We start from the raw sequence: 25,348 nt of genomic DNA on the forward strand, positions 1-25,348 counted from the left end.
AAATAAGGCTGTATCACAACCGGCCGTGATTGGGAGTCCCATAGGGCGGCTCACAATTGGACCAGCGTCGTCCGGGTTTGGCCTGTGTAGGCCTCATCAGTGATGTAGAATACACAGGGCATTTTATTTGATCTTTGTTGCAGTGTTATGAGTGACCTCACCCTTGTGAAAGGACACTTACAGTATGTTCCAGTTCCTTGCTGTACTTGCACACACACTGTAATGGTATAACCTCTATGGGGATATCCATACAATCTGTGCACTGAGTAGAAAGTGTTGTTTTAATAATATGGACGACTGCCTCTCTATCCGCCATCACTGTACTTCACTAGCAAATGTTTGTGTCTTGTAGTAATGGCATTTGTAATGGAAAGTAGTACCCAGGGCATAAAAAAGGCTTAAGGACATGATAGAATAAATTACTCTTTGGGAGATTGTTATAGTCGAGTTGATACCACAAGGGAAAGTGCTGAAATGGAAAGTCACAGAAATGTATCTGAAAAAGTTGCAGGGTATCTGACAAACTTTAACCATACTGTGAGTTTCTTTGGTTATCAGATTTGAATGACCATCCTTTTTTACCATAACAACGTGAGAAATACTATGTGTATATTTGTTAGTAAGCAAGTGTCTGTCTGGCTATCTTTCTGCAGCAGTGGAACGGTAAAGATACAGCCCTCATGGTGACGCGGGTGGTGAACCACCGACGTTTCTCAGCCACCGTCAGTGTCGGGGACACGTCCCAGAGGAGCACCAGCCGCTACCGCTGCGTCATCCGCTCCGATGGCGGCTCCGGGGTTTCCAACTACGCTGAGCTCATCGTCAAAGGTATGGCTGACAAACTAACGGCTTACCTGCTAGTGGCTAAAAGCTAGCAGATAAAAGCTAGTGGCTAACAACTAGGCTAACGCTAGGCTACGATAATACCAGCCTATTAGCAGTCGGTCAGAACTCCGCTAGGGTCCTCCAGTCATTATCCGAGCGGCCAACCCCTCACTATTTCAGCCACCATCAGCAGAAGCAGTGTTATGTTCCACTGTCTCCCCCTTCTCCCACTTACTTATGCACACTAACATTGCCTTGAACATAAACAAAGAGAACATATTGGTTAAGGGAGTGAAAAACAAGGCTTGCTTCACAGATAGCGTAGACTGCTGGGTGGTCATTGGTTACTGTTGGAAGGGTGGGTGGGCACTCTCTCTCTCCGCTCTCTTCTGAGAAAAAGAAGATACTTGGTAGGGCACTGTAAATAATCTGAAATATACTATATATTTTGTTCTATCACTTCTCTTCTGAGAAAGGGAGGACTCCTCCCCTCCTGTCTAAATTCAGCCCGCGATGGTTCCTGCCCCGGCTGGTTTGCCTATCCAAACAAACCTTTAATGCTGATATTTACCCACTAATGTGGGGCTTTGATTCCCGCTCACTGCCCATATGTTTGTGGAACGGGGCGAACTGGCGCTGCCTAGCAGAATCTGGCATCGAATCACCACTGTGATGCATCAGGAAGTGAGGAGACTCCGCCTAACCTTGAGTTGTTCCTGCACCTGGCTTCTTGGCTCGGGCCTTCAGGCCTATAGCCAAGGGCCTTTGTAGTGCATCATGCCTGAATCGGTGCACCTCGGCTGGACTGGAGGCTACTCAAATCCAGGCTGGCTGCTGTGTCCACTGGTCTCACCCTTGGTGTTTGATTAGCGTCCTTGGTGTTTGAGAGTAGATTGGCTGAAAGTTCTGATTAATGACCTGCACAAGTGGCCCTCTCAGCCACTGGTCTGTACGGATCAGCGGTCACAATGTCTCAGTCCATAACTGCCCCTACCCCTTCTTTTGAAGAAATCTGTAGGAATTGGATAGTTATGATAAGCAAAAGGGTGATTTTAATTATCAAGTGATTTAGAGCTGGTAAATAAGGTGAATAGGTTATTCCAGTTATGTATTGATAGGAATTAATCTAGTAGCCTTTCCTACAGTCAAATTACCTAGTGGCCTCATGGGTGGAATGTTATTAATATTTTTCATAATTTCATAATAAATACATTTATTTTAAAAAACGCAGAAAATCCAGTGCTTCTACGGAAGACTAAAGGTAGATGGTGAAAGTCAAACTGGGCTAAGTGGGTGTTTGGTTAGATAGTTAGCAGAGAGATGTGTTTGGTGTGGTGTTGGCTGTTTTTGATTGGATGTTGAGCTGAGAACAGGAGCCATCAGCACCATCTGTCTCTCCTCATGCACTCCTCCTGGGCTCTCGTGTGTGTGTGTGTGTGTGTGTGTGTGTGTGTGTGTGTGTGTGTGTGTGTGTGTGTGTGTGTGTGTGTGTGTGTGTGTGTGTGTGTGTGTGTGTGTGTGTGTGTCTTTGTGTGTGTGTGTCTTTGTGTGTGTCTTTGTGTGTGTCTTTGTGTGTGTGTCTTTGTGTGTGTCTTGGTGTGTGTCTTGGTGTGTGTGTGTGTGTATACGCTCATTTGTGTGCGTGCCAGTGAGGGTTTGTCTCTGTGCTGTCTCTGCTGGCAGCTCAGGTGTTCAAAGACACTGGCATCAGCCAGGGTAATTCTGAGGTGCCAAGGCAGTGCGGATATAAAACAAGAGAGAGCCCTGCGCGCGGGGGGGGGGGGGGGGGGGGTCTGGACCTGTTATGATATTGCACAGCTTTATTAGTCAGCTGTATTAGTTTGTGTGTCTTGATTTTAATGATAACATGAGAATCATGACACTACTATGAGTCAGAGGGTTGGGGCAGTTTGCAGTTTGAAGCAAACTGTTTACATATTATTCTGAATTTCCGGGGTCATCAGATACAATACTTTTACAGCATAGATACAGAATATTAGTGCCTACATTATTTTTAATATATATAATAGTTGGAATAGGATTGAATACATGTTTATTGACTAAGAAGTGGTCGAACCATGGCTTAGCCCTAGTGGAACTATGACTTAGAAAAGAAACAGAGGCCTTTTGGGCAGGTGCCTTTTACGTTCCAGACAGTGCATTCTCAATTCCCTATCAACATGTCATTGGCTGGATCTATGGGTCTCTTAAGGCTGAGGAAAAGCCGGGAATTACAGCTGTTGGAAGAGATTAGAACAGTGACGTTTAGAAATTGGGCCCTCGCTGCCATTCCCAAGCTATTAATTACCTCCCCTACTGGAATAGTGGGCCGAGTCAGGGAGCAGGTGAAGGGTTGGAGGAGGAAAGGAGGGGTAGAGAGATCGAAGGTGGAGGATACAGGGGTGTAAGGATGGATATGGAGGGATGTTCTAAGTGCTACTTTGTGGATGTCCATCGATTTTGTAAAATATGCCATGTATTTCCAATGGGTATGATATGTTACGAATTCCAATTTGTTGTGGCCAATGTTAGCTAGGTGGCTAACACTCGTTAGCTATGTGGCTATTGTTAGCTAGTCTAGGGGTTATGGTTAAGGTTAGCTTTAAGGTTAGGTTAGGGTAATGAGTTAGCTTAAATGGTTAAGGTTAGGGGAAGGGTTAGCTAACATGCTAAGTAGTGGTAAAGTAGCTCAAAAGTAGTAAGTAGTTGCAAAAGTTGTACTTGATGAGATTCGAACACACAACCTTTGGTTACACGCGGTATACATCGACGTATTCACCCCGACCAACCACGCTCCTTTTGTATTTGCTGTAAAGGGGAACTCATGGTCCTCAAGAAATACTGCCGACATTGATAGAAGCCAAACGTGAGTTGGCTTGGGGGTGTGGTTTGAAGTGGGTGATTCTTGGGTGTGTCCTTGCCACCATCAAGACACACCCATTTGTCAGAACCTTGCCTGCAGCATTCCCAGCCGATACAGATACTTGTGCCTATCGGCAATTTGTCTGGTGGTAATGGCGGTACCTTGGCAATCATGTCAGAGTGGTCATACCTTCCTGTGTGGTGTCCCGTATACAAAAGGAGTTACACAGGAGTTCTCCTTCCCATTTTGACTGATACCGTTCAATTCTATAATTTATAAGACATTACAGGTAAATGTTGTGTCTAGTAAAATTGTCATGCAGAGTGCCAGGTCTCTCTCCAAATAGAGACGTCAGAATACAAGCGCGTCTGTCAGTCTGGACTTCATCACATCATCTTGCAAGTCTCCATGTGCTGGCTGCATACATAAACACACACATAAACACATATTCACTGTTCTGTTACCAATGGTAGTTAGGATAGGTGATATCTGAAAAAACAAACTTATACTATGTTGAAGTTTGAACAGGTCAGACTAAACCTACCTAATTCTGGTCTCCCCATCGACAATCATTGGTGAGCAAGCAAGAGGTGAGGCTGAAGGTAAGGTCTTTGCCAGCGCCCTATTTATGGCCATGACAGAGCAGATCAGTTCCTGGCCCCTCATCAAAGATACTGGTTGGTCACGTACAAACACACACACAGAGCACTGATTACATTCTCAATGGTGGTTATGATTAGCACGGTGGAAACAAACTGATTGCTGCATTCACCTTTTTGTTTCACTTCAGATATCATAATATGTGAATGGTAAAATGAATTGGGACAAAACTCAAAACTGTTTTGACCTTTGATCTGGTCAAATGTCACCAACCTGATTCAAGTGTCCTCTCTGTTCTATTTACAGGAATGCTCACAGCAAGGGCATGTTTGCCTGATGCTGAGGGTCCCCTTGCTGGCATTCTCTATGTTCCATGTTCGGCTGCAAAGTGGACATTTCTCGAACGAATGCAGAAGGCAATCATCATAAACAATGTACTTCCTCATCTTATGAGGTGGTGTTGACTGGGAGGGCCTGTGACAGAGTCATACAATAGACAGCCAAGTGGTAAATTGCAATTTGATATAAAAAAGGACAATGTGTTTTGATAATACACTTTACAACCAAAATGACTCTACTACTTGTATCTGCTTGGCTGGGTAATTAACCTACTAGTTTAGCAAAACTTTTCACATGACACACATTACTGTTGTTGATGAAGCCGTCTGTGTCATCAGGGCAGTAACACGGGTCAAGCTAATTCTATGCTTTAGAAAGAACGACTGCAGCTCCAGATTAGATTAGGTTCAGCCCAGTGACGATGTTACGGTTTGTTGCTCCTAGTTCATTGTATTAGACAGACTCAGACATGAGTAAGCTACCACCAGAGCTGCATCCATTATCAATTACATAATACAGTTGTATGAGCTACGAACTAATTTGCCAATCCGACTTAGCTAACCGACTAACATTAGCTAGCTAACTAGCAGGGCATGTAAACCATAGTTGTTTGTGCATCCTTCTGGAAGCATGCATTGCCGAACCGGAGCCAGAGACATGGTCAATTCGGATAGGGCTTTTCAGTCTCAAACCGCGGTGATCCTTTGAATGTGTTGGGGGCGATGAAACAACGGAGCCCCATTCAATGAAGGAAATTATTTGCACGTCGAGCTTGGCAAAAGGGAGCATGAATTGTTGACATAATTGTAATCCAAACCCAACCTTAATTTACTCATTGTGACACACTCGGGTTCCAAACTCCATTTTAGATGAGACTGACTTTATGACCAAAATGATCCTAATTACACTTTGTAGTCAAGAATATATGTTGCTAACTCATATTGATGCCACACTCATATTGATGCCACACATTTTTAAAGGGATTAGTTGTTTTTTAGGGGCAGTCACTCTTTAAGTAACCTTCTGTCTTATTTTTTTATAAAAAAAAATTATTTCACCTTTATTAGGCCAGTTGAGAACAAGTTCTCATTTACAACTGCGACCTGGCCAAGATAAAGCATAGCAGTGCGACACAAAACAACAACACAAAAGTACAGTCAATAACACAATACAAAAATCTGTGTACAGTGTGTGCAAATGGAGTAAGGAGGTAAGGCAATAAATAGGCCAATAGTAGTGAAATTACAATTTAGCAAATTAAGACTGGAGTGATCGATGTGCAGATGATGATGTGCAAGTAGAAATACTGGTGTGCAAAAGAGCAAAAAAAGTTAATAAAAACAATATGGGGATGATGTAGGTAGTTGGATGGGCTATTTACAGATGGGCTGTGTACAGCTGCAGCGATCGGTAAGCTGCTCAGATAGCTGATGCTTAAAGTTAGTCAGGGAGTTATACGTCTCCAACTTCAGGGAGTTTTGCAATTCGTTCCAGTCATTGGCAGCAGAGAACTAGGAGGCAAGGCGGCCAAAGTAGGTGTTGGCTTTGGGGATGACCAGTGAGATATACCTGCTGGAGCGCGTGCTCCGGGTGGGTGTTGTTATGGTGACCAGTGAGCTGAGATAAGGCGGAGCTTTATCTATCAAATACTTATAGATGACCTGGAGCTAGTGGGTCTGGCGACGAATATGTAGCGAGGGCCAGCCAACGAGAGCATACAGGTCGCAATGGTGGGTAGTAGATGGGGCTTTGGTGACAAAACGGATGGCACTGTGATAGACTGCATCCAGTTTGCAGAGTAAAGTATTGGAGGCTATTTTGTAAATGACATCGCCGAAGTCGAGGATAAGTAGGATAACAAATTTTACGAGGGTATGTTTGGCAGCGTGAGTGAAGGAGGCTTTGTTGCGAAATAGGAAGCCGATTCTAGATATAATTTTGGATTGGAGGTGCTTAATATGAGTCTGGAGGGAGAGTTTACAGTCTAGCCAGACACCTAGGTATTTGTAGTTGTCCACATATTCTAAGTCAGAACCGTCCAGAGTAGTGATGGTAGTCGGGCGGGCGGGTGCGGGCAGAGATCGGTTGAAGAGCATGCATTTAGTTTTACTAGCGTTTAAGAGCAGTTGGAGGCCACGGGAGGAGGGTTGTATGGCATTGAAGCTCATTTGGAGGTTTGTTAACTTCTCTGGGATATGTGGGACGCTAACGTCCCACTTGGCCAAAAGCCAGTAAAAATGCAGAGCGCCAAATTCAAATAAATTACTATAAAAATCAAACTTTCATGAAATCACACATGAAAGACACCAAATTAAAGCTACACTTGTTGTGAATCCAGCCAACATGTCTGATTTCAAAAAGGATTTACGGCGAAAGCACACCAAACGATTATGTTAGGTCAGTACATAGCCACAGAAAAACACAGCCATTTTTCCAGCCAAAGAGAGGAGTAACAAAAAGCAGAAATAGAGATAAAATTAATCACTAACCTTTGATGATCTTCATCAGATGACACTCATAGGACTTCATGTTAAACAATACATGTATGTTTTGTTCGGTAAAGTTCATATTTATATCCAAAAATCTGAGTTTAGGCGGGACGCTACTGTCTCACTTGACCAAAAGCCAGAGAAAATGCAGAGCGCCATATTCAAATAAATTACTATAAAAATCAAACTTTCATTAAATCACACATGAAAGATACCAACTTAAAGCTACACTGGTTGTGAATCCAGCCAACATGTCAGAATTCAAATAGGCTTTCCGGCGAAAGCAAACGATGCTATTATCTGAGGATAGCACCATAGTAAACAGAGAGAGAAGCATATTTCAACCCTGCAGGTGCGACACAAAACGCAGAAATAAAAATATAATTAATGGGTTTGTCCTCGGGGTTTTGCCTGCTAAATAAGTTCTGTTATACTCACAGACATGATTCAAACAGTTTTAGAAACTTCAGAGTGTTTTCTATCCAAATCTACTAACAATATGTGTATCTTATCTTCTGGGGATGAGTAGCTGGCAGTTGAATTTGGGTATGCTTTTCATCCAAATGCTGCCCCCTATCCTAGAGAAGTTAACACAGTGTCCAAAGAAGGGCCAGATGTATACAGAATGGTGTCGTCTGCGTAGAGGTGGATCAAGGAATCACCCGTAGCAAGAGCGACATCATTGATTTATACAGAGAAAGAGTCGGCCCGAGGATTGAACCCTGTGGTATCCCCATAGAGACTGCCAGAGGTCCGGACAACAGGCCCTCCGATTTGACAAACTGAACTCTGTCTGAGAAGTAGTTGGTGAACCAGGTGAGGCAGTCATTTGAGAAACCAAGGCTGTTGAGTCTGCCGATAAGAATACGGCGATTGACAGAGTCAAAAGCCTTGGCCAGGTCAATGAAGATGGCTGCACAGTGCTGTCTTTTATCGATGGGGGTTGTGATATCATTTAGTACCTTGAGCGTGGTTGAGGTGCACCCGTGACCAGCTCAGAAATCAGGTTGCACAGCGGAGAAGGTACGGTGGGATTTCGAAATGGTCAGTGATCTGTTTGTTTACTTGACTTTCAAAGACTTTAGATAGGCAGGGCAGGATGGATATAGGTCTGTAACAGCTTTTGTCTAGAGTGTCACCCAATTTGAAAAGGGGGATGACAGCGGCAGCTTTCCAATCTTTAGGAATCTCGGACGATACGAAAGAGAGGTTGAACAGACTAGTAATAGGGGTTGCAACAATGGCGGCAGATCATTTTAGAAAGAGAGCGTTCAAATTGTCTAGCCCAGCTGATTTTGCAGCTATTTCAGAACATCTGCAATCTGGATTTGAGTGAAGGAGAAGCTGGGGAGGCTTGGGCAAGTCGCTGCGGGGGGTATGGAGTTGTTGGCAGGGGGTTGGGGTAGCCAGGAGGAAAGCATGGCCAGCCGTAGAGAAATGCTTATTGAAATTCTCGATTATTGTGGATGTATCGGTGGTGACAGTGTTTCCTAGCCTCAGTGCAGTGGACAGCTGGGAGGAGGTGCTCTTATTCTCCATGGACTTTACAGTGTCCCAGAACTTTTTGGAGTTGGAGCTACAGGATGCAAATTTCTGTTTGAAAAAGCTAGCCTTTGCTTTCCTAACTGACTGTGTGTAGTAGTTCTTGACTTCCCTGAAAGTTGCATTTCGCGGGGACTATTCGATGGAAGTGCAGTACGCCACAGGATGTTTTTGTGCTGGTCAAGGGCAGTCAGGTCTGGAGTGATCTAAGGGCTATATCTCTTCTTAGTTCAAAATTTTTTGAAAGGGCCATGCTTACTTAAGATGGTGAGGAAATTAATTTTATAGAACAACCAGGCATCCTCTACTGACGGGATGAGGTCAATTTCCTTCCAGAATACCCGGGCCAGGTTGATTAGAAAGTCCTGCTCGCAGAAGTGTTGTAGGGAGCGTTTGACAGTGATGAGGGGTGGTCGTTTGACTGCGGACCCATAACGGATGCAGGCAGTGATCGCTGAGATCCTGATTGAAAACAGCAGAGGTGTATTTGGAGGGCAGGTAGGTCAGGATAATATCTATGAGGGTGCCCATGTTCACAGATTTAGGGTTGTACCTGGTGGGTTCCTTGATAATTTGTGTGAGATTGAGGGCATCTAGCTGAGATTGTTGTACGGCCAGGGTGTTAAGCATATCCCAGTTTAGGTCACCTAACAGAACGAACTCTGAAGATAGATGGGGGGCAATCAATTCACATATGGTGTCCAGGGCACAGCTGGGAGCGTCTATAACAGGCGGCAACAGTGAGAGACTTATTTCTGGCGAGATTCATTTTTAAAATTAGAAGCTCGAACTATTTGGGCACAGACCTGGAAAGTATGACAGAACTTTGCAGTAGATTGCAACTCCTCCCCCTTTGGCAGTTCTATCTTGATGGAAAATGTTGTAGTTGGGGATGGAAATCTCAGAATGTTTGGTGGCCTTCCTAAGCCATGATTCAGGCACGGCAAGGACATCAGGGTTGGCGGAGTGTGCTAAAGCAGTGAGTAAAACAAACTTAGGTAGGAGGCTTCTGATGTTAACATGCATGACACCAAGGCTTTTACGGTTACAGAAATCAACAAATGAGAGCGCCTGGGGGGACACAGGGCCTGGGTTAACCTCTACATCACCCGAGGAACAGAGTAGGATGAGGGTACGGCTAAAGGCTATCAAAACTGGTCGTCTAGTGCGTTGGGGGTAGAGAATAGAAGGAGCAGATTTCTGGACGTGGTAGAATAGATTCAGCGCATAATGTACAGACTGGAGTAGGGTACGGGTACAGTGGAGGTAAACCTACGCATTGAGTGAGGATAAGAGAGGTTGCATCTCTGGAGACACTAGTTAGGCTAGGTGAGATCACCGAATGTGTGGGAGGTGGGACAAAAGAGGTATCTGAGGCATTTTGAGTGGGGCTAGGGGCTCCGCAGTAAAATAAAACCATGATAACTACCCTAAACAACAGTATACAAGAGAGAGACACAAAGCGAGAGACACAAAGCGAGGCATAAAGCAATCACAGGTGTTGATTGGGAGAGCTAGCTAAGACAACAACGGGTAAGACAACAACAGCTAATCAGCTAAGACAACAACAACAGGTAAAATGGCGATGAATGGGCAGAGAGGGTCAGTTAACTACACACAGGGCCTGAGTTTGAGGCTTATATAACTAAACGTAACATGTCATACTAATATGAGTATCCCATATTGACTTTTACTATGTTAGGTCTAGTCTATGACACCAGGCTACCCTCTCTCATTCCCCTTCTTTCTTCCTCTTTCTTGCCTTGTCTCCTCTCATCCTTTATCACTTTCTTCTCTGTTTCTTACTGTCTCTCTCTCCTTTCTTCCTCACCCTTCTCTTTCTCCACTTTCACTCCCCCGACTAAGTTCACACCTCAAATGGTGTTGCATACTAAAGAAGATATTGTGGACTGTACAGCCCCCATCTGCAGAGAAGTGATGGTAGAGATCTTTAATATGTGATATGTGTAGTAGTGTGTCAAGACCATACGACATCATCACCTTTCAGTACTCCAACATACTCCTCTTGTACTTTAGAGACAGCGCTGATGCTGCATTCCGTAGTACCTGTAGGTATTTGTTAAAGCGATATATACATACCAATTTCCAAGTATACGTCCCCGATAGAAATCTTTATGATTTATATTTTAGCTTTGTTTTAACTTCCTCACTTGTAAGAGAAAGTTACAGAGATGATAGTCTATTGAAACCATTTAACTTGAGGAAGAGCTTGTCTTTTCCCTCATTCTTTCCAGTTAAATGTTGACGTGACTATAAGTGGTTTGTATAGCGCCTTTCCACAAGCCATTTGAAGTTGCTTTAGTTGACTTGCAGCAAGCTGTATGGCATGAACCAAATTCCATTTGACTGCTGCTTGATGGGCACTCATTTAGCTGACAGTAAGAAGCTCAGTAGACTCTCTCTCTCTCTCTCTCTCTCTCTCTCTCTCTCTCTCTCTCTCTCTCGCGCTCTCTCTCGCTCTCTCGCGCTCTCTCGCTCTCGCTCTCTCACCCCCCTCTCTCTTGCTGTCTCTCACTCCCCCCTCTCACACACCCCCATCTCTCTCTCTCTCTTTCAATTCAATTTCAATTTAATTTACGTTTTAGGGCTTTGTTGGCATGGGAAACATATGTTTACATTGCCAAAGCAAGTGAAGTAGATAATAAACAAAAGTGAAATAAACAATAAAAATGAACAGTAAACATTACTCACAGAAGTTCCAAAATGATAAAATGTCATATTATGTATATATACAGTGTTGTAACGATGTGCAAATAGTTAAATACAAAAAGGAAAATAAAAAGTAAATATGAGTTGTATTTACAATGGTGTTTGTTCTTCACTGGTTGCCCTTTTATAGTGGCAACAGGTCACACATCTTGCTGCTGTGATGGCACACTGGTATTTCACCCAGTAGGTATGGGAGTATATCAAAATTGGGTTTGTTTTCGATTTCTTTGTGGATCTGTGTAATCTAAAGGAAATATGTGTCTCTAATATGGTCATACATTTGGCAGGAGGTTAGGAAGTGCAGCTTAGTTTCCACCTCATTTTGTGGGCAGTGTGCACATAGCCTGTCTTTTCTTGAGAGCCAGGTCTGCCTACGGCGGATTTTATCAATAGTAAGGCTATCTGTACATAGTCAAAGCTTTCCTTAACTTTGGGTCAGTCACTGTGGTCGGGTATTCTCTGTCTATGGCCAAATAGCATTCTAGTTTGCTCTGTTTATTTGTTAATTCTTTCCAATGTGTCAAGTAATTAACTTTTTGTTTGGGTCTAATTGTGTTGCTGTCTAGTGGGGTCTGTTTGTGTTTGTGAACAGAGCCCCGGAACCAGCTTGCTTAGGGGACTTTTCTCCAGGTTCATCTCTCTATAGGTGATGGCTTTGTTATGGAAGTTTTGGGAATCGCTTCCTTTTAGGTGGTTGTTGAATTTAACGGCTCTTTCCTGGATTTTGATCATTAGCGGGTATCGGCCTAATTCTGCTCTGCATGGATTGTTTGGTGTTTTACGTTGTACACTGAGGATATTTTTGCAGAAGTCTGCATGCAGTCTCTCAATTTGGTGTTTTTGCTCATTTTAACCGCACACTTGTTGTTTGTGTACATGGATTTTATAATGTTGTTTGTTTTCCCCCCAACACCACTTTCCATCAATTTGTATAGCAGACCCTCATGCCAAATTGAGTCAAACTTTTGTTTTAAATTAACTAAGCATGAGAAGACTTAGCCTTTGTTTTTGTTTGTTTGTTTGTCAATTAGGGTGTGCAGGGTGAATACGTGGTCTGTCATACAAAAATTTGGTAAAAAGCCAATTTTAAATTTTCTCAGTACAATGTTTTCACTGAGGAAATGTGGGAGTCTGCAATTGATGATAATGCAGAGGATTTAACCTAGGTTGCTGTTGATGCATATCCCACGGTAGTTATTGGGGTCAAATTTGTTTACACATTTGTGGATTGGGGTGATCAGTCCTTGGTTACAAATATTGGGGAAGATGCCAGAGCTAAGGATGATGTTTAAGTATAGCCAATTGGAATTTGTGGTCTGTATATTTTATCATTTAATTTATCTTTTTCACTCCCCTCCTCTCTATCTCTCTCTCTCTCTCTCTCTCTCTCTCTCTCTCTCTCTCTCTCGCGCTCTCTCGCTCTCGCTCTCTCTCTCGCGCTCTCTCGCTCTCTCACCCCCCTCTCTCTTGCTGTCTCTCACTCCCCCCTCTCACACACCCCCATCTCTCTCTCTCTCTTTCAATTCAATTTCAATTTAATTTACATTTTAGGGCTTTGTTGGCATGGGAAACATATGTTTACATTGCCAAAGCAAGTGAAGTAGATAATAAACAAAAGTGAAATAAACAATAAAAATGAACAGTAAACATTACTCACAGAAGTTCCAAAATGATAAAATGTCATATTATGTATATATACAGTGTTGTAACGATGTGCAAATAGTTAAATACAAAAAGGAAAATAAAAAGTAAATATGAGTTGTATTTACAATGGTGTTTGTTCTTCACTGGTTGCCCTTTTATAGTGGCAACAGGTCACACATCTTGCTGCTGTGATGGCACACTGGTATTTCACCCAGTAGGTATGGGAGTATATCAAAATTGGGTTTGTTTTCGATTTCTTTGTGGATCTGTGTAATCTAAAGGAAATATGTGTCTCTAATATGGTCATACATTTGGCAGGAGGTTAGGAAGTGCAGCTTAGTTTCCACCTCATTTTGTGGGCAGTGTGCACATAGCCTGTCTTTTCTTGAGAGCCAGGTCTGCCTACGGCGGATTTTATCAATAGTAAGGCTATCTGTACATAGTCAAAGCTTTCCTTAACTTTGGGTCAGTCACTGTGGTCGGGTATTCTCTGTCTATGGCCAAATAGCATTCTAGTTTGCTCTGTTTATTTGTTAATTCTTTCCAATGTGTCAAGTAATTAACTTTTTGTTTGGGTCTAATTGTGTTGCTGTCTAGTGGGGTCTGTTTGTGTTTGTGAACAGAGCCCCGGAACCAGCTTGCTTAGGGGACTTTTCTCCAGGTTCATCTCTCTATAGGTGATGGCTTTGTTATGGAAGTTTTGGGAATCGCTTCCTTTTAGGTGGTTGTTGAATTTAACGGCTCTTTCCTGGATTTTGATCATTAGCGGGTATCGGCCTAATTCTGCTCTGCATGGATTGTTTGGTGTTTTACGTTGTACACTGAGGATATTTTTGCAGAAGTCTGCATGCAGTCTCTCAATTTGGTGTTTTTGCTCATTTTAACCGCACACTTGTTGTTTGTGTACATGGATTTTATAATGTTGTTTGTTTTCCCCCCAACACCACTTTCCATCAATTTGTATAGCAGACCCTCATGCCAAATTGAGTCAAACTTTTGTTTTAAATTAACTAAGCATGAGAAGACTTAGCCTTTGTTTTTGTTTGTTTGTTTGTCAATTAGGGTGTGCAGGGTGAATACGTGGTCTGTCATACAAAAATTTGGTAAAAAGCCAATTTTAAATTTTCTCAGTACAATGTTTTCACTGAGGAAATGTGGGAGTCTGCAATTGATGATAATGCAGAGGATTTAACCTAGGTTGCTGTTGATGCATATCCCACGGTAGTTATTGGGGTCAAATTTGTTTACACATTTGTGGATTGGGGTGATCAGTCCTTGGTTACAAATATTGGGGAAGATGCCAGAGCTAAGGATGATGTTTAAGTATAGCCAATTGGAATTTGTGGTCTGTATATTTTATCATTTAATTTATATTTTTCTCTCTCTCTCTCTCTCTCTCTCTCTCTCGCTCTCTCGCTCTCTCGCTCTCTCGCTCTCTCGCTCTCTCGCTCTCTCTCTCGCTCGCTCTCTCGCTCTCTCTCTCGCTCTCTCGCTCGCTCTCTCGCTCTCTCTCTCGCTCTCTCGCTCGCTCTCTCGCTCTCTCTCTCGCTCTCTCTCTCGCTCTCTCGCGCTCTCTCGCTCTCGCTCTCTCACCCCCCTCTCTCTTGCTGTCTCTCACTCCCCCCTCTCACACACCCCCATCTCTCTCTCTCTCTTTCAATTCAATTTCAATTTAATTTACATTTTAGGGCTTTGTTGGCATGGGAAACATATGTTTACATTGCCAAAGCAAGTGAAGTAGATAATAAACAAAAGTGAAATAAACAATAAAAATGAACAGTAAACATTACTCACAGAAGTTCCAAAATGATAAAATGTCATATTATGTATATATACAGTGTTGTAACGATGTGCAAATAGTTAAATACAAAAAGGAAAATAAAAAGTAAATATGAGTTGTATTTACAATGGTGTTTGTTCTTCACTGGTTGCCCTTTTATAGTGGCAACAGGTCACACATCTTGCTGCTGTGATGGCACACTGGTATTTCACCCAGTAGGTATGGGAGTATATCAAAATTGGGTTTGTTTTCGATTTCTTTGTGGATCTGTGTAATCTAAAGGAAATATGTGTCTCTAATATGGTCATACATTTGGCAGGAGGTTAGGAAGTGCAGCTTAGTTTCCACCTCATTTTGTGGGCAGTGTGCACATAGCCTGTCTTTTCTTGAGAGCCAGGTCTGCCTACGGCGGATTTTATCAATAGTAAGGCTATCTGTACATAGTCAAAGCTTTCCTTAACTTTGGGTCAGTCACTGTGGTCGGGTATTCTCTGTCTATGGCCAAATAGCATTCTAGTTTGCTCTGTTTATTTGTTAATTCTTTCCAATGTGTCAAGTAATTAACTTTTTGTTTGGGTCTAATTGTGTTGCTGTCTAGTGGGGTCTGTTTGTGTTTGTGAACAGAGCCCCGGAACCAGCTTGCTTAGGGGACTTTTCTCCAGGTTCATCTCTCTATAGGTGATGGCTTTGTTATGGAAGTTTTGGGAATCGCTTCCTTTTAGGTGGTTGTTGAATTTAACGGCTCTTTCCTGGATTTTGATCATTAGCGGGTATCGGCCTAATTCTGCTCTGCATGGATTGTTTGGTGTTTTACGTTGTACACTGAGGATATTTTTGCAGAAGTCTGCATGCAGTCTCTCAATTTGGTGTTTTTGCTCATTTTAACCGCACACTTGTTGTTTGTGTACATGGATTTTATAATGTTGTTTGTTTTCCCCCCAACACCACTTTCCATCAATTTGTATAGCAGACCCTCATGCCAAATTGAGTCAAACTTTTGTTTTAAATTAACTAAGCATGAGAAGACTTAGCCTTTGTTTTTGTTTGTTTGTTTGTCAATTAGGGTGTGCAGGGTGAATACGTGGTCTGTCATACAAAAATTTGGTAAAAAGCCAATTTTAAATTTTCTCAGTACAATGTTTTCACTGAGGAAATGTGGGAGTCTGCAATTGATGATAATGCAGAGGATTTAACCTAGGTTGCTGTTGATGCATATCCCACGGTAGTTATTGGGGTCAAATTTGTTTACACATTTGTGGATTGGGGTGATCAGTCCTTGGTTACAAATATTGGGGAAGATGCCAGAGCTAAGGATGATGTTTAAGTATAGCCAATTGGAATTTGTGGTCTGTATATTTTATCATTTAATTTATCTTTTTCTCTCTCTCTCTCTCTCTCTCGCTCTCTCGCTCTCTCGCTCTCTCGCTCTCTCGCTCTCTCGCTCTCTCGCTCTCTCTCTCGCTCGCTCTCTCGCTCTCTCTCTCGCTCTCTCGCTCGCTCTCTCGCTCTCTCTCTCGCTCTCTCGCTCGCTCTCTCGCTCTCTCTCTCGCTCTCTCTCTCGCTCTCTCGCGCTCTCTCGCTCTCGCTCTCTCACCCCCCTCTCTCTTGCTGTCTCTCACTCCCCCCTCTCACACACCCCCATCTCTCTCTCTCTCTTTCAATTCAATTTCAATTTAATTTACATTTTAGGGCTTTGTTGGCATGGGAAACATATGTTTACATTGCCAAAGCAAGTGAAGTAGATAATAAACAAAAGTGAAATAAACAATAAAAATGAACAGTAAACATTACTCACAGAAGTTCCAAAATGATAAAATGTCATATTATGTATATATACAGTGTTGTAACGATGTGCAAATAGTTAAATACAAAAAGGAAAATAAAAAGTAAATATGAGTTGTATTTACAATGGTGTTTGTTCTTCACTGGTTGCCCTTTTATAGTGGCAACAGGTCACACATCTTGCTGCTGTGATGGCACACTGGTATTTCACCCAGTAGGTATGGGAGTATATCAAAATTGGGTTTGTTTTCGATTTCTTTGTGGATCTGTGTAATCTAAAGGAAATATGTGTCTCTAATATGGTCATACATTTGGCAGGAGGTTAGGAAGTGCAGCTTAGTTTCCACCTCATTTTGTGGGCAGTGTGCACATAGCCTGTCTTTTCTTGAGAGCCAGGTCTGCCTACGGCGGATTTTATCAATAGTAAGGCTATCTGTACATAGTCAAAGCTTTCCTTAACTTTGGGTCAGTCACTGTGGTCGGGTATTCTCTGTCTATGGCCAAATAGCATTCTAGTTTGCTCTGTTTATTTGTTAATTCTTTCCAATGTGTCAAGTAATTAACTTTTTGTTTGGGTCTAATTGTGTTGCTGTCTAGTGGGGTCTGTTTGTGTTTGTGAACAGAGCCTCGGAACCAGCTTGCTTAGGGGACTTTTCTCCAGGTTCATCTCTCTATAGGTGATGGCTTTGTTATGGAAGTTTTGGGAATCGCTTCCTTTTAGGTGGTTGTTGAATTTAACGGCTCTTTCCTGGATTTTGATCATTAGCGGGTATCGGCCTAATTCTGCTCTGCATGGATTGTTTGGTGTTTTACGTTGTACACTGAGGATATTTTTGCAGAAGTCTGCATGCAGTCTCTCAATTTGGTGTTTTTGCTCATTTTAACCGCACACTTGTTGTTTGTGTACATGGATTTTATAATGTTGTTTGTTTTCCCCCCAACACCACTTTCCATCAATTTGTATAGCAGACCCTCATGCCAAATTGAGTCAAACTTTTGTTTTAAATTAACTAAGCATGAGAAGACTTAGCCTTTGTTTTTGTTTGTTTGTTTGTCAATTAGGGTGTGCAGGGTGAATACGTGGTCTGTCATACAAAAATTTGGTAAAAAGCCAATTTTAAATTTTCTCAGTACAATGTTTTCACTGAGGAAATGTGGGAGTCTGCAATTGATGATAATGCAGAGGATTTAACCTAGGTTGCTGTTGATGCATATCCCACGGTAGTTATTGGGGTCAAATTTGTTTACACATTTGTGGATTGGGGTGATCAGTCCTTGGTTACAAATATTGGGGAAGATGCCAGAGCTAAGGATGATGTTTAAGTATAGCCAATTGGAATTTGTGGTCTGTATATTTTATCATTTAATTTATCTTTTTCACTCCCCTCCTCTCTATCTCTCTCTCTCTCTCTCTCTCTCTCTCTCTCTCTCTCTCTCTCTCTCTCTCTCTCTCTCTCTCTCTCTCTCTCTCTCTCTCTCTCTCTCTCTCTCTCTCTCTCTCTCTCTCTCTCTCTCTCTCTCTCTCTCTCTCTCTCTCTCTCTCTCTCTGCTCTCTCGCCTGCTCTCTTTCTCTCTCCTGCACTCTCTCTTTCTATTTCTCTGTATCTCTCTCTCCCTGGCTCAGAAGTAGGTGACAAACAGTCACACAATCAAATTCCTCAAAATGCCCATATGATCAAAATGCCCATATGATATAGCACTCATACCTCCCTTTGAGTCCACCATAGCTTATCTAGTGCAGCCGGATGATCAGTCTGGCCCCTCGGTGTGAGTATATGGGGGCCCCTACAGAGAAGCAGAGGGACACTGGAGGTGGGGCCCGCGGTGGGCATCCACTATAACAGTGATAGTGGGGGAGGGCTAGGGAAGCAGGAGAGAGAGGGGGAAGCTGTCATGGTATGATGGCGAAATGGGGAGGCCTACGTTATCTCCAAGGAGACAGCCCAGGAAGACAGCATTACCAGAGGATTTGGGGCTGTGCTGCGGCGCGCTGAGGCAGGAAGCAGCCTGTGAAGAGGCTGAGTTACAGAGATGGATTAGAGAGCCATAATACTTCAGAGGAGATAAGCAGCCAGCCCCAGAGTTAGCACTTCAAACAGTTATTTGCCAGTTTATTTATCTGTGTGTGGGTGGGTGGGTGGGTGGGTGGGTGGGTGGGTGGGTGGGTGGGTGGGTGGGTGGGTGTGCGTGTGGTGGGGAGGTTGTGTGCGTGTGGTGGGGGAGGTTGTGTGTGTGTGTGTGTCTTGGTTTGGTGTGTGTGGGCGGTTGTGCGCATGTAGTGGAGGGTGGGGGAGGTTGTGTGTGTGTGTGTGTGTGTGTGTGTGCACGCTTATTTATTTCCTATAGTCTTTTTCCCCTCCAGCAGGACCGACCAAACAGTAACTACTTCAAAACAGCTGATATACAGTGGTTGCTCCACTAAAAGTAATTTGTGGTTTAGTACGATACCCTGCGTCACCACTTCATTGCTCCAGACCAGTGTATAACAGTTATGTTATACAGCGCCTGGGTGGCGCAACGGTTTAAGACACTGCATGCTGTGTTGCTACAGATGCTGGTTCAATACCCGTGCCGGCCTTGACTGGGAGACCCATGAGATAAGTGTAGTTTTTTGGTTTCTCTCCCCCTAAAAACAGAAATAAATCATTGTCAATAACGAAGTGGCTTTATTTACAAATTAGTAACAATGTCTCACCCCATGTTCAAGAATGACCTTTTTCTCACTCATTTTACGCTATTTGAAAACGAAATCATCTCCAAAATGTAATTTTTTAAACAAAGCGATTTATTATTATTACTTTAGAATTATATAAAAGCCTGTTTGATATTTTCACAGATATATTATTAACCCTGTTATTAGCAGGACAATATATATTGGTCATATTGGTAATGGCTCCCGAGTGGCGCGCAATGGGATTGTCTTGCAGTTCTCCAGCTGTATCTACTGAAACAGTGGTGGGCGCGCAAGGTTCAAGGCACGAGGGCAGGGGGCACGGGATGGGCCGCAGAGCTGCGCACAGAAGACCGACCTAGCCCATGGGGAAGGGGGGGGGGGGGACCTGCCACACTGGCAACATTTTAAGGGGCACTACATTAATAATGTAGCTGACGAGGGAAATGTTCCCGCTTTTCTGTTTTTAGTTCATTCTAAAACAATGTAACTAATAATGGCATCTTTATGCTTTCGTTAATAAAATAATGATAAAAATACTCTTTCAAAATGCTGATGTTTATTTAGTTATGGATCCATAATGAATTACTGTGGGGATAAATATCACTGAATTACAGAAATATCCTCCAAATTTTGGCGGAGAGTCACGTCATATTTTTCGATATACTGTAGGCCTACTGTAGGCGACTCGAGTCTCACTAGCGTTGAGTAATGTGCTGTTAAAAGTGGTGTAGGTCTCATTTAAAGATCATATTGAAGTTAGAAGCAATAGGATTTGAAGCAATAACCTACAACTATTTTAGCACGGTTTCGCACTGCTCTGAGACAAGTATGGTCTTGATAAATTAATTAGATTTTTATTTTCACTGAATCTCCGTTTGGGTATTGGTTAGACTACAATTAGAAAATTAGGGTGTAGAAATGTTATGCTCTTAGTGTAACCTTTATTTAACTCGGCAAGTCATTTAAGAACAAATTCTTATTTACAAGGACAGCCTACTCCTTCCTCCCCGCCAGGGAATTGAACCCCGGTTTCCTGCGTGGCCGCACGACACAGGGATTCTTTAGCTAAATAGCCCAGTACTGTAGCCTACTCCCGACCGTCACGTTGTACAGCGCAAAAACCCAGAGGGTACGTCTCGCTTCTTTTTCTTCTGGGATCAGAGAGTGACTATGTGGATGTGTCATAAATTGAACAGAAATGGGTTTGGAGTGTGTCTGTGTGTGTCTGCGCACGCGTGTGTGTTTTTGGAGTTGGAATTGCAGGCCCAGGTGTCAACAGCGCTGTGTTTCCTTTGAGCAGTGGGGATCGAGGTTTCATTACTATGGCTCCTGCGGGGGAGACATCTCCCCCTGGAATACGTATTTCATTGGCTCTCTACCTGGGCCTCACTCCTTTTGCGTGCAAGTAAATGCATACTCACTCACTCACTCACTCACACACTCACACACACACACACACACACTCACACTCACACTCACACTCACACTCACACTCTCTCACTCACACTGACTATATCATTGTATATCCTCACTCAGATATATTTTCCATCCTGGCCTTTGTGTTGCCTTGCCTTTTGATTGAAGCATTCTTTGTGGGCATGCACTGGAATGTAACATCACAGGCACAGGCAACAAAGAAAGAGAATACATTAGCCGAGGGGAGCTATATACACAATACAATGTGGTCCCCCAAATACATATCCAATCACCCTAGAATGGAGATAAGACTCCATGTGTCTTCCACATAGGTCAAATTGTGGCACTACTGATATAAAATGTATAAATAAAATATATTTAATACAGTCAAAGCAATGCTAGGAAAAGATGGGCCTCGAGGTATACTGTGATACCAGGGCAAAACATGCAGATACTAGAGAGATATTACGATTCGTAATGGCGTGTTGTTACACAACCTTAAATGACTCCTGCTCAGATCCTCAAGATGTTATCAGCTCTCAATAAAGGTGGAGGGAGCCGGTCCCTGAAAAAATCATGAAATAAATTGATTTAATCAGCAGAACGCTCCGAAGCCCCACTCCTGGGTGGCGTGGCGTGGCGTTCCCTTCAGTGCACTGCACATGAAAGCATTTGGGGCTATCGGTGTGCCTCTGCTGAATTCAGGGAGCTGAGAAATAGGTTTGTGCTGATAATGATGCTGGGACCTAGGAGGCTGGTAGTTTGGGCTAATGACGTTTAAGCGCGCATCTCCTCACTTTTCTCCATCACTCCCTCCTTCTCTCTCTCTCTCTCTCTCTCTTTTTTGCAAGTGCAAGGTAAAAACAGATTTAGGAAATGGATGTCTCACAGCAACAAATTCCCATTTTCCGTTATACTTTTTCCTCCCCATTTCCAGCTATCTTCCCTCCTGTGCCCACACCAGGGCCTGATCTGCTACCGTGTGATTGTCCCCTGATTTAAAAACTCCCCACGGAGTGCCAGGTGATAAAGACTAGGGGAAATTACAGGGCCCTGGTCTCGCCCTGCATGCGCCAAAGCACGCACTGATAGCCACGGTGTGGCTAGCTCACACTACAAAACTATCAACACCAGGAAATGGCAGTGAACCCCATTTAGCGGAGTGCCTACGATAAGGGCATTTGGCCTGATAGCATGCAACACCTGACTTGTTGCTTTGATAGACTACAACAGTCACACGGCCGTTTCGTCTCTCTGTCTTCCTCCCACTCTCCACATGTTTTGTTATTTCAAAGGGGAAACACTGCTTTCAAGTGTTCCTCTTACTTTATATCCTGAGGATTTTCCTTTTTAGGAATAAAAAGCTTGAGTTCAAGATGGCATCTTTTGTCATCTGCATCTTTTCTTTATTTTGGTGAGATTGGTGAAGTTGTTGTAAATCCAGGTCATGTCTCTGTGCCCTACACATTCTTGTGCCTGTTGTTACAGGACATATCACATGGAAATGCAGAGATACAGTTGGGTCCTGGAGGCACAGTAGCACGGGTAATGTTTGGGGTAAAGTGAGCATGCAGAATACCATTACACCTTCCAGACTTCAGACAATGAGCCCCAATATTCTAATTTAAGCTTTTTGATCAAATTACTTTTTTGATCAAACCCTCACTCACCTCATACAACTCTGATATGCCCAAATCAACCTACAAAATGAATAAAAACACAAGGCCAGGTACAAGACCAGATACAAGAGCACTGATATCTAAATTGTTGTCTAGATTGTGGTCGCTCCCTCCCCCAAGAGGCAGCATTTGCGTCCTAATTGGCAACCTTTTTTCTACAAAGTGCACTACTTTTGACCAGAGCCCTATAGGCTATTTAGGGTGCCAATAGGATGCCTTTTGGGATGCTTTTTAGTTGATTAACCATTTTAAAACAATCACACAAACTTGAAAAAGACATGCATGCACAGTGCATTCAGAAAGTATTCAGACCCCTTGACTTTTCCCACATTTTGTTGCGTTACAGCCTTATGCTAAAATATATTAAATATTTTTTTCCCCTCATCAATCTATAAACAATACCCCATATGTTTTGCAAATATACATTTAATAAAAGTCAATACAACATTTACATAAGTATTCATACCCTTCACTTTCTTGAAGCACCTTTGGCAGCGGTTACAGCCTCGAGTCTTCTTGGGTATGACGCTACAAGCTTGCCACACCTGTACTTGGAGAGTTTCTCCCATTCTTCTCTGCAGATCCTCTCAAGCACTGTAAGGTTGGATGGGGAGTGTTACTGCACAGTTATTTTCAGGTCTCTAAAGAGATGCGTGATCGGGTTCGTCCGAAGCCAATCCTGCGTTGTCTTGACTCTGTCCTTAGGGTCATTGTCCATTGTCCGAAGGTGAACCTTCGCCCCCAGTCTGAAGCCCTGAGTGCTCTGGAGGTGGTTTTCATCAAGGATCTCTCTGTACTTTGCTCCATTCTTCTTTCCCTCGATCCTGACTAGTCTCCCAGTCCCTGCAGCTGAAAAACATCCCCACAGCATGATGCTGCTGCCACCAACATGCTTCACTGTAGGGATGATTCCAGGTTTCCTCCAGATGTGACGCTTGGCATTCAGGCCAAAGAATTCAATCTTGGTTCCATCAGACCAGAGACTCTTGTTTCTCATTATCTGAGAGTCCTTTAGTTGCCTTTTGGCAAACTCCAAGAGGGCTGTCATGTGCGTTTTACTGAGCAGTGGCTTCCGTCTGGCCACTCTACCATAAAGGCCTCATTGGTGGAGTGCTGCAGAGATGGTTATCCTTCTGGAAGATTCTCCCATCTGTAGCTCTGTAGTTCTGTCAGACTGACTATCAAATTCTTGGCCACCTCCCTGACCAAGGCCCTTCTCCCCCGATTCCTCAGTTTGGCAAGGCGGCCAGCTCTAGGAAGAGTCTTGGTGGTTCCAAACTTCTACTTAAGAATGATGGAGGCCACTGTTTTCTTGGGGACCTTCAATGCTGCAGAAATATTTTGATACCCTTCCCCAGATCTGTGCCTCGACACGAACCTGTCTCGGAGCTCTACGGACAATTCCTTCAACCTCTTGGCTTGGTTTTTGCTCTGACATGCACTGTCAATTTTGGGACCTTATATAGACAGGTATGTGCCTTTCCAAATCATGTCCAATCAATTGAATTTACCACATGTGGACTCTAATCAAGTCGTAGAAACATCTCAAGGAAGATCAATGGAAACAGGATGCACCCGAGCTCAATTTCGAGTGTCATAGCAAAGGGTCTGAATACCTTACGTAATTGGGGTATTTCTGTTTTTTATTTTTAATAAATGTGCAAAAATGGCTAAAAACCTGGTTTTGCTTTATTATTATGGGGTATTGTGTTCAGATTGGTGATATGTTTGATTTGTTTCATCCATTTTAGAATAAGGTTGTACCATAACAACATTTTGAAAAATGGAATGGGTCTGAATTCTTTCTGAATGCACTGTACATGAATAAAATCATAGAGGATAACGCACAATAAAGTCTGGGACTTATTTCCATTTTGGCAGCCAGCATCTGCTTTAGGGTCCACTGCTGGTGCTGATGATGGTGGTGGTAATGGTAGTCCCAGGCCTCCTGTGTGTATGACTCGGAGGGACGGCAGCTGTCGAGAATAGGGGCAATTATTCACTCATCGCCTTGCAGTACAAGGCCCAGAGACCGCCGTCACTGATTAGTAATCAGATGGAAGGAGGAAGCGCGTCGAACAGAGAGGGTGTGTGTGTTGGATAGAGATTGTTTGTGTGTGTGTGATAGAGAATTTACTGTATGTGTGTGTGTTGGTTTCTGTGTGTGTGATGAAGTGATTAAGTTTATGGATGTGATTTTTGTGAGTAAGATTGTGTGTGCTCTCACAGACCCAATCCCCTCTATGAGATCATTGCTCCCAGGTTGTGTGTCTCTGGGTGGTAGATGGTTCTTTCGTCTTTGCATGAGCGGATGAGAGAGTGAGACGGGGTGGGGGGGGTGAGTGATTGAGTGCTCTCGGCTTTCTTCCTGTGGAGATACATGAGGCAAGCTTCTAAATATGAATGCATTTAAAACACAGCGAGGGGGGAAAAAGGGCAAAGCCAGGCTTTTGATTTTAGCTTTTGTCATGTTTTTTATTTGTTCACTGACACTTAAAGCCTGGGTTATTTCGACTTTGGCTAAATCACACCATGATACTATATCAATAGAATTTACATATTTCTAAGTGGGATTTTTTGCCTTTTACTCATGTTACCTATCCGTCTACTTTTATTTCAACAGATACGTTCACATGCACAATCAAAGCATAACGACACCGTGTGCCATATTTGCTCTGACCATGCCTGTAAACGTTGCCTCACCCGTTCCCTGTTCACTCTCCCATTCGTAATGATGGCTTACCTGGATGGCACATTTTCCTCAGAAATCACTCAGTCTCGAACATATGTGCTTCTCTGGTGGGCCATGCCGCGGCGGTGTTCAAATATCCCCAGCCAATGAGAAGTGGCGTTGAGAAGACTGCTGATAGGTTGTGCTGACACGGGTCTATGCTCGTACCAAATGATATGAAGTATTGCGCGTTTATTAATGGAACGGGGGGAAAGCAATGCTTTATAATCATTTTGCACCTTCCGGAGACACCA

The 25,348-nt window shown here is 43.2% G+C and overlaps 1 protein-coding gene across 16 annotated transcripts in view; it reads left to right on the forward strand.

Annotated features, from left to right (window-relative positions):
• Window positions 1-25,348, forward strand: part of ptprt (protein tyrosine phosphatase receptor type T) — a 487,625-nt gene that overhangs the window by 185,625 nt on the left and 276,652 nt on the right. For all 16 annotated transcript variants that reach the window (XM_071386753.1, XM_071386649.1, XM_071386662.1 and 13 more), the window contains exon 6: window positions 654-828. In XM_071386753.1, coding sequence (XP_071242854.1) covers window positions 654-828 — 175 coding nt within the window. The remainder of the gene's footprint in view (window positions 1-653; window positions 829-25,348) is intronic.

The sequence above is a fragment of the Salvelinus alpinus genome, chromosome 2, assembly GCF_045679555.1.
Source record: "Salvelinus alpinus chromosome 2, SLU_Salpinus.1, whole genome shotgun sequence".
Taxonomy (NCBI): Eukaryota; Metazoa; Chordata; class Actinopteri; order Salmoniformes; family Salmonidae; genus Salvelinus; species Salvelinus alpinus.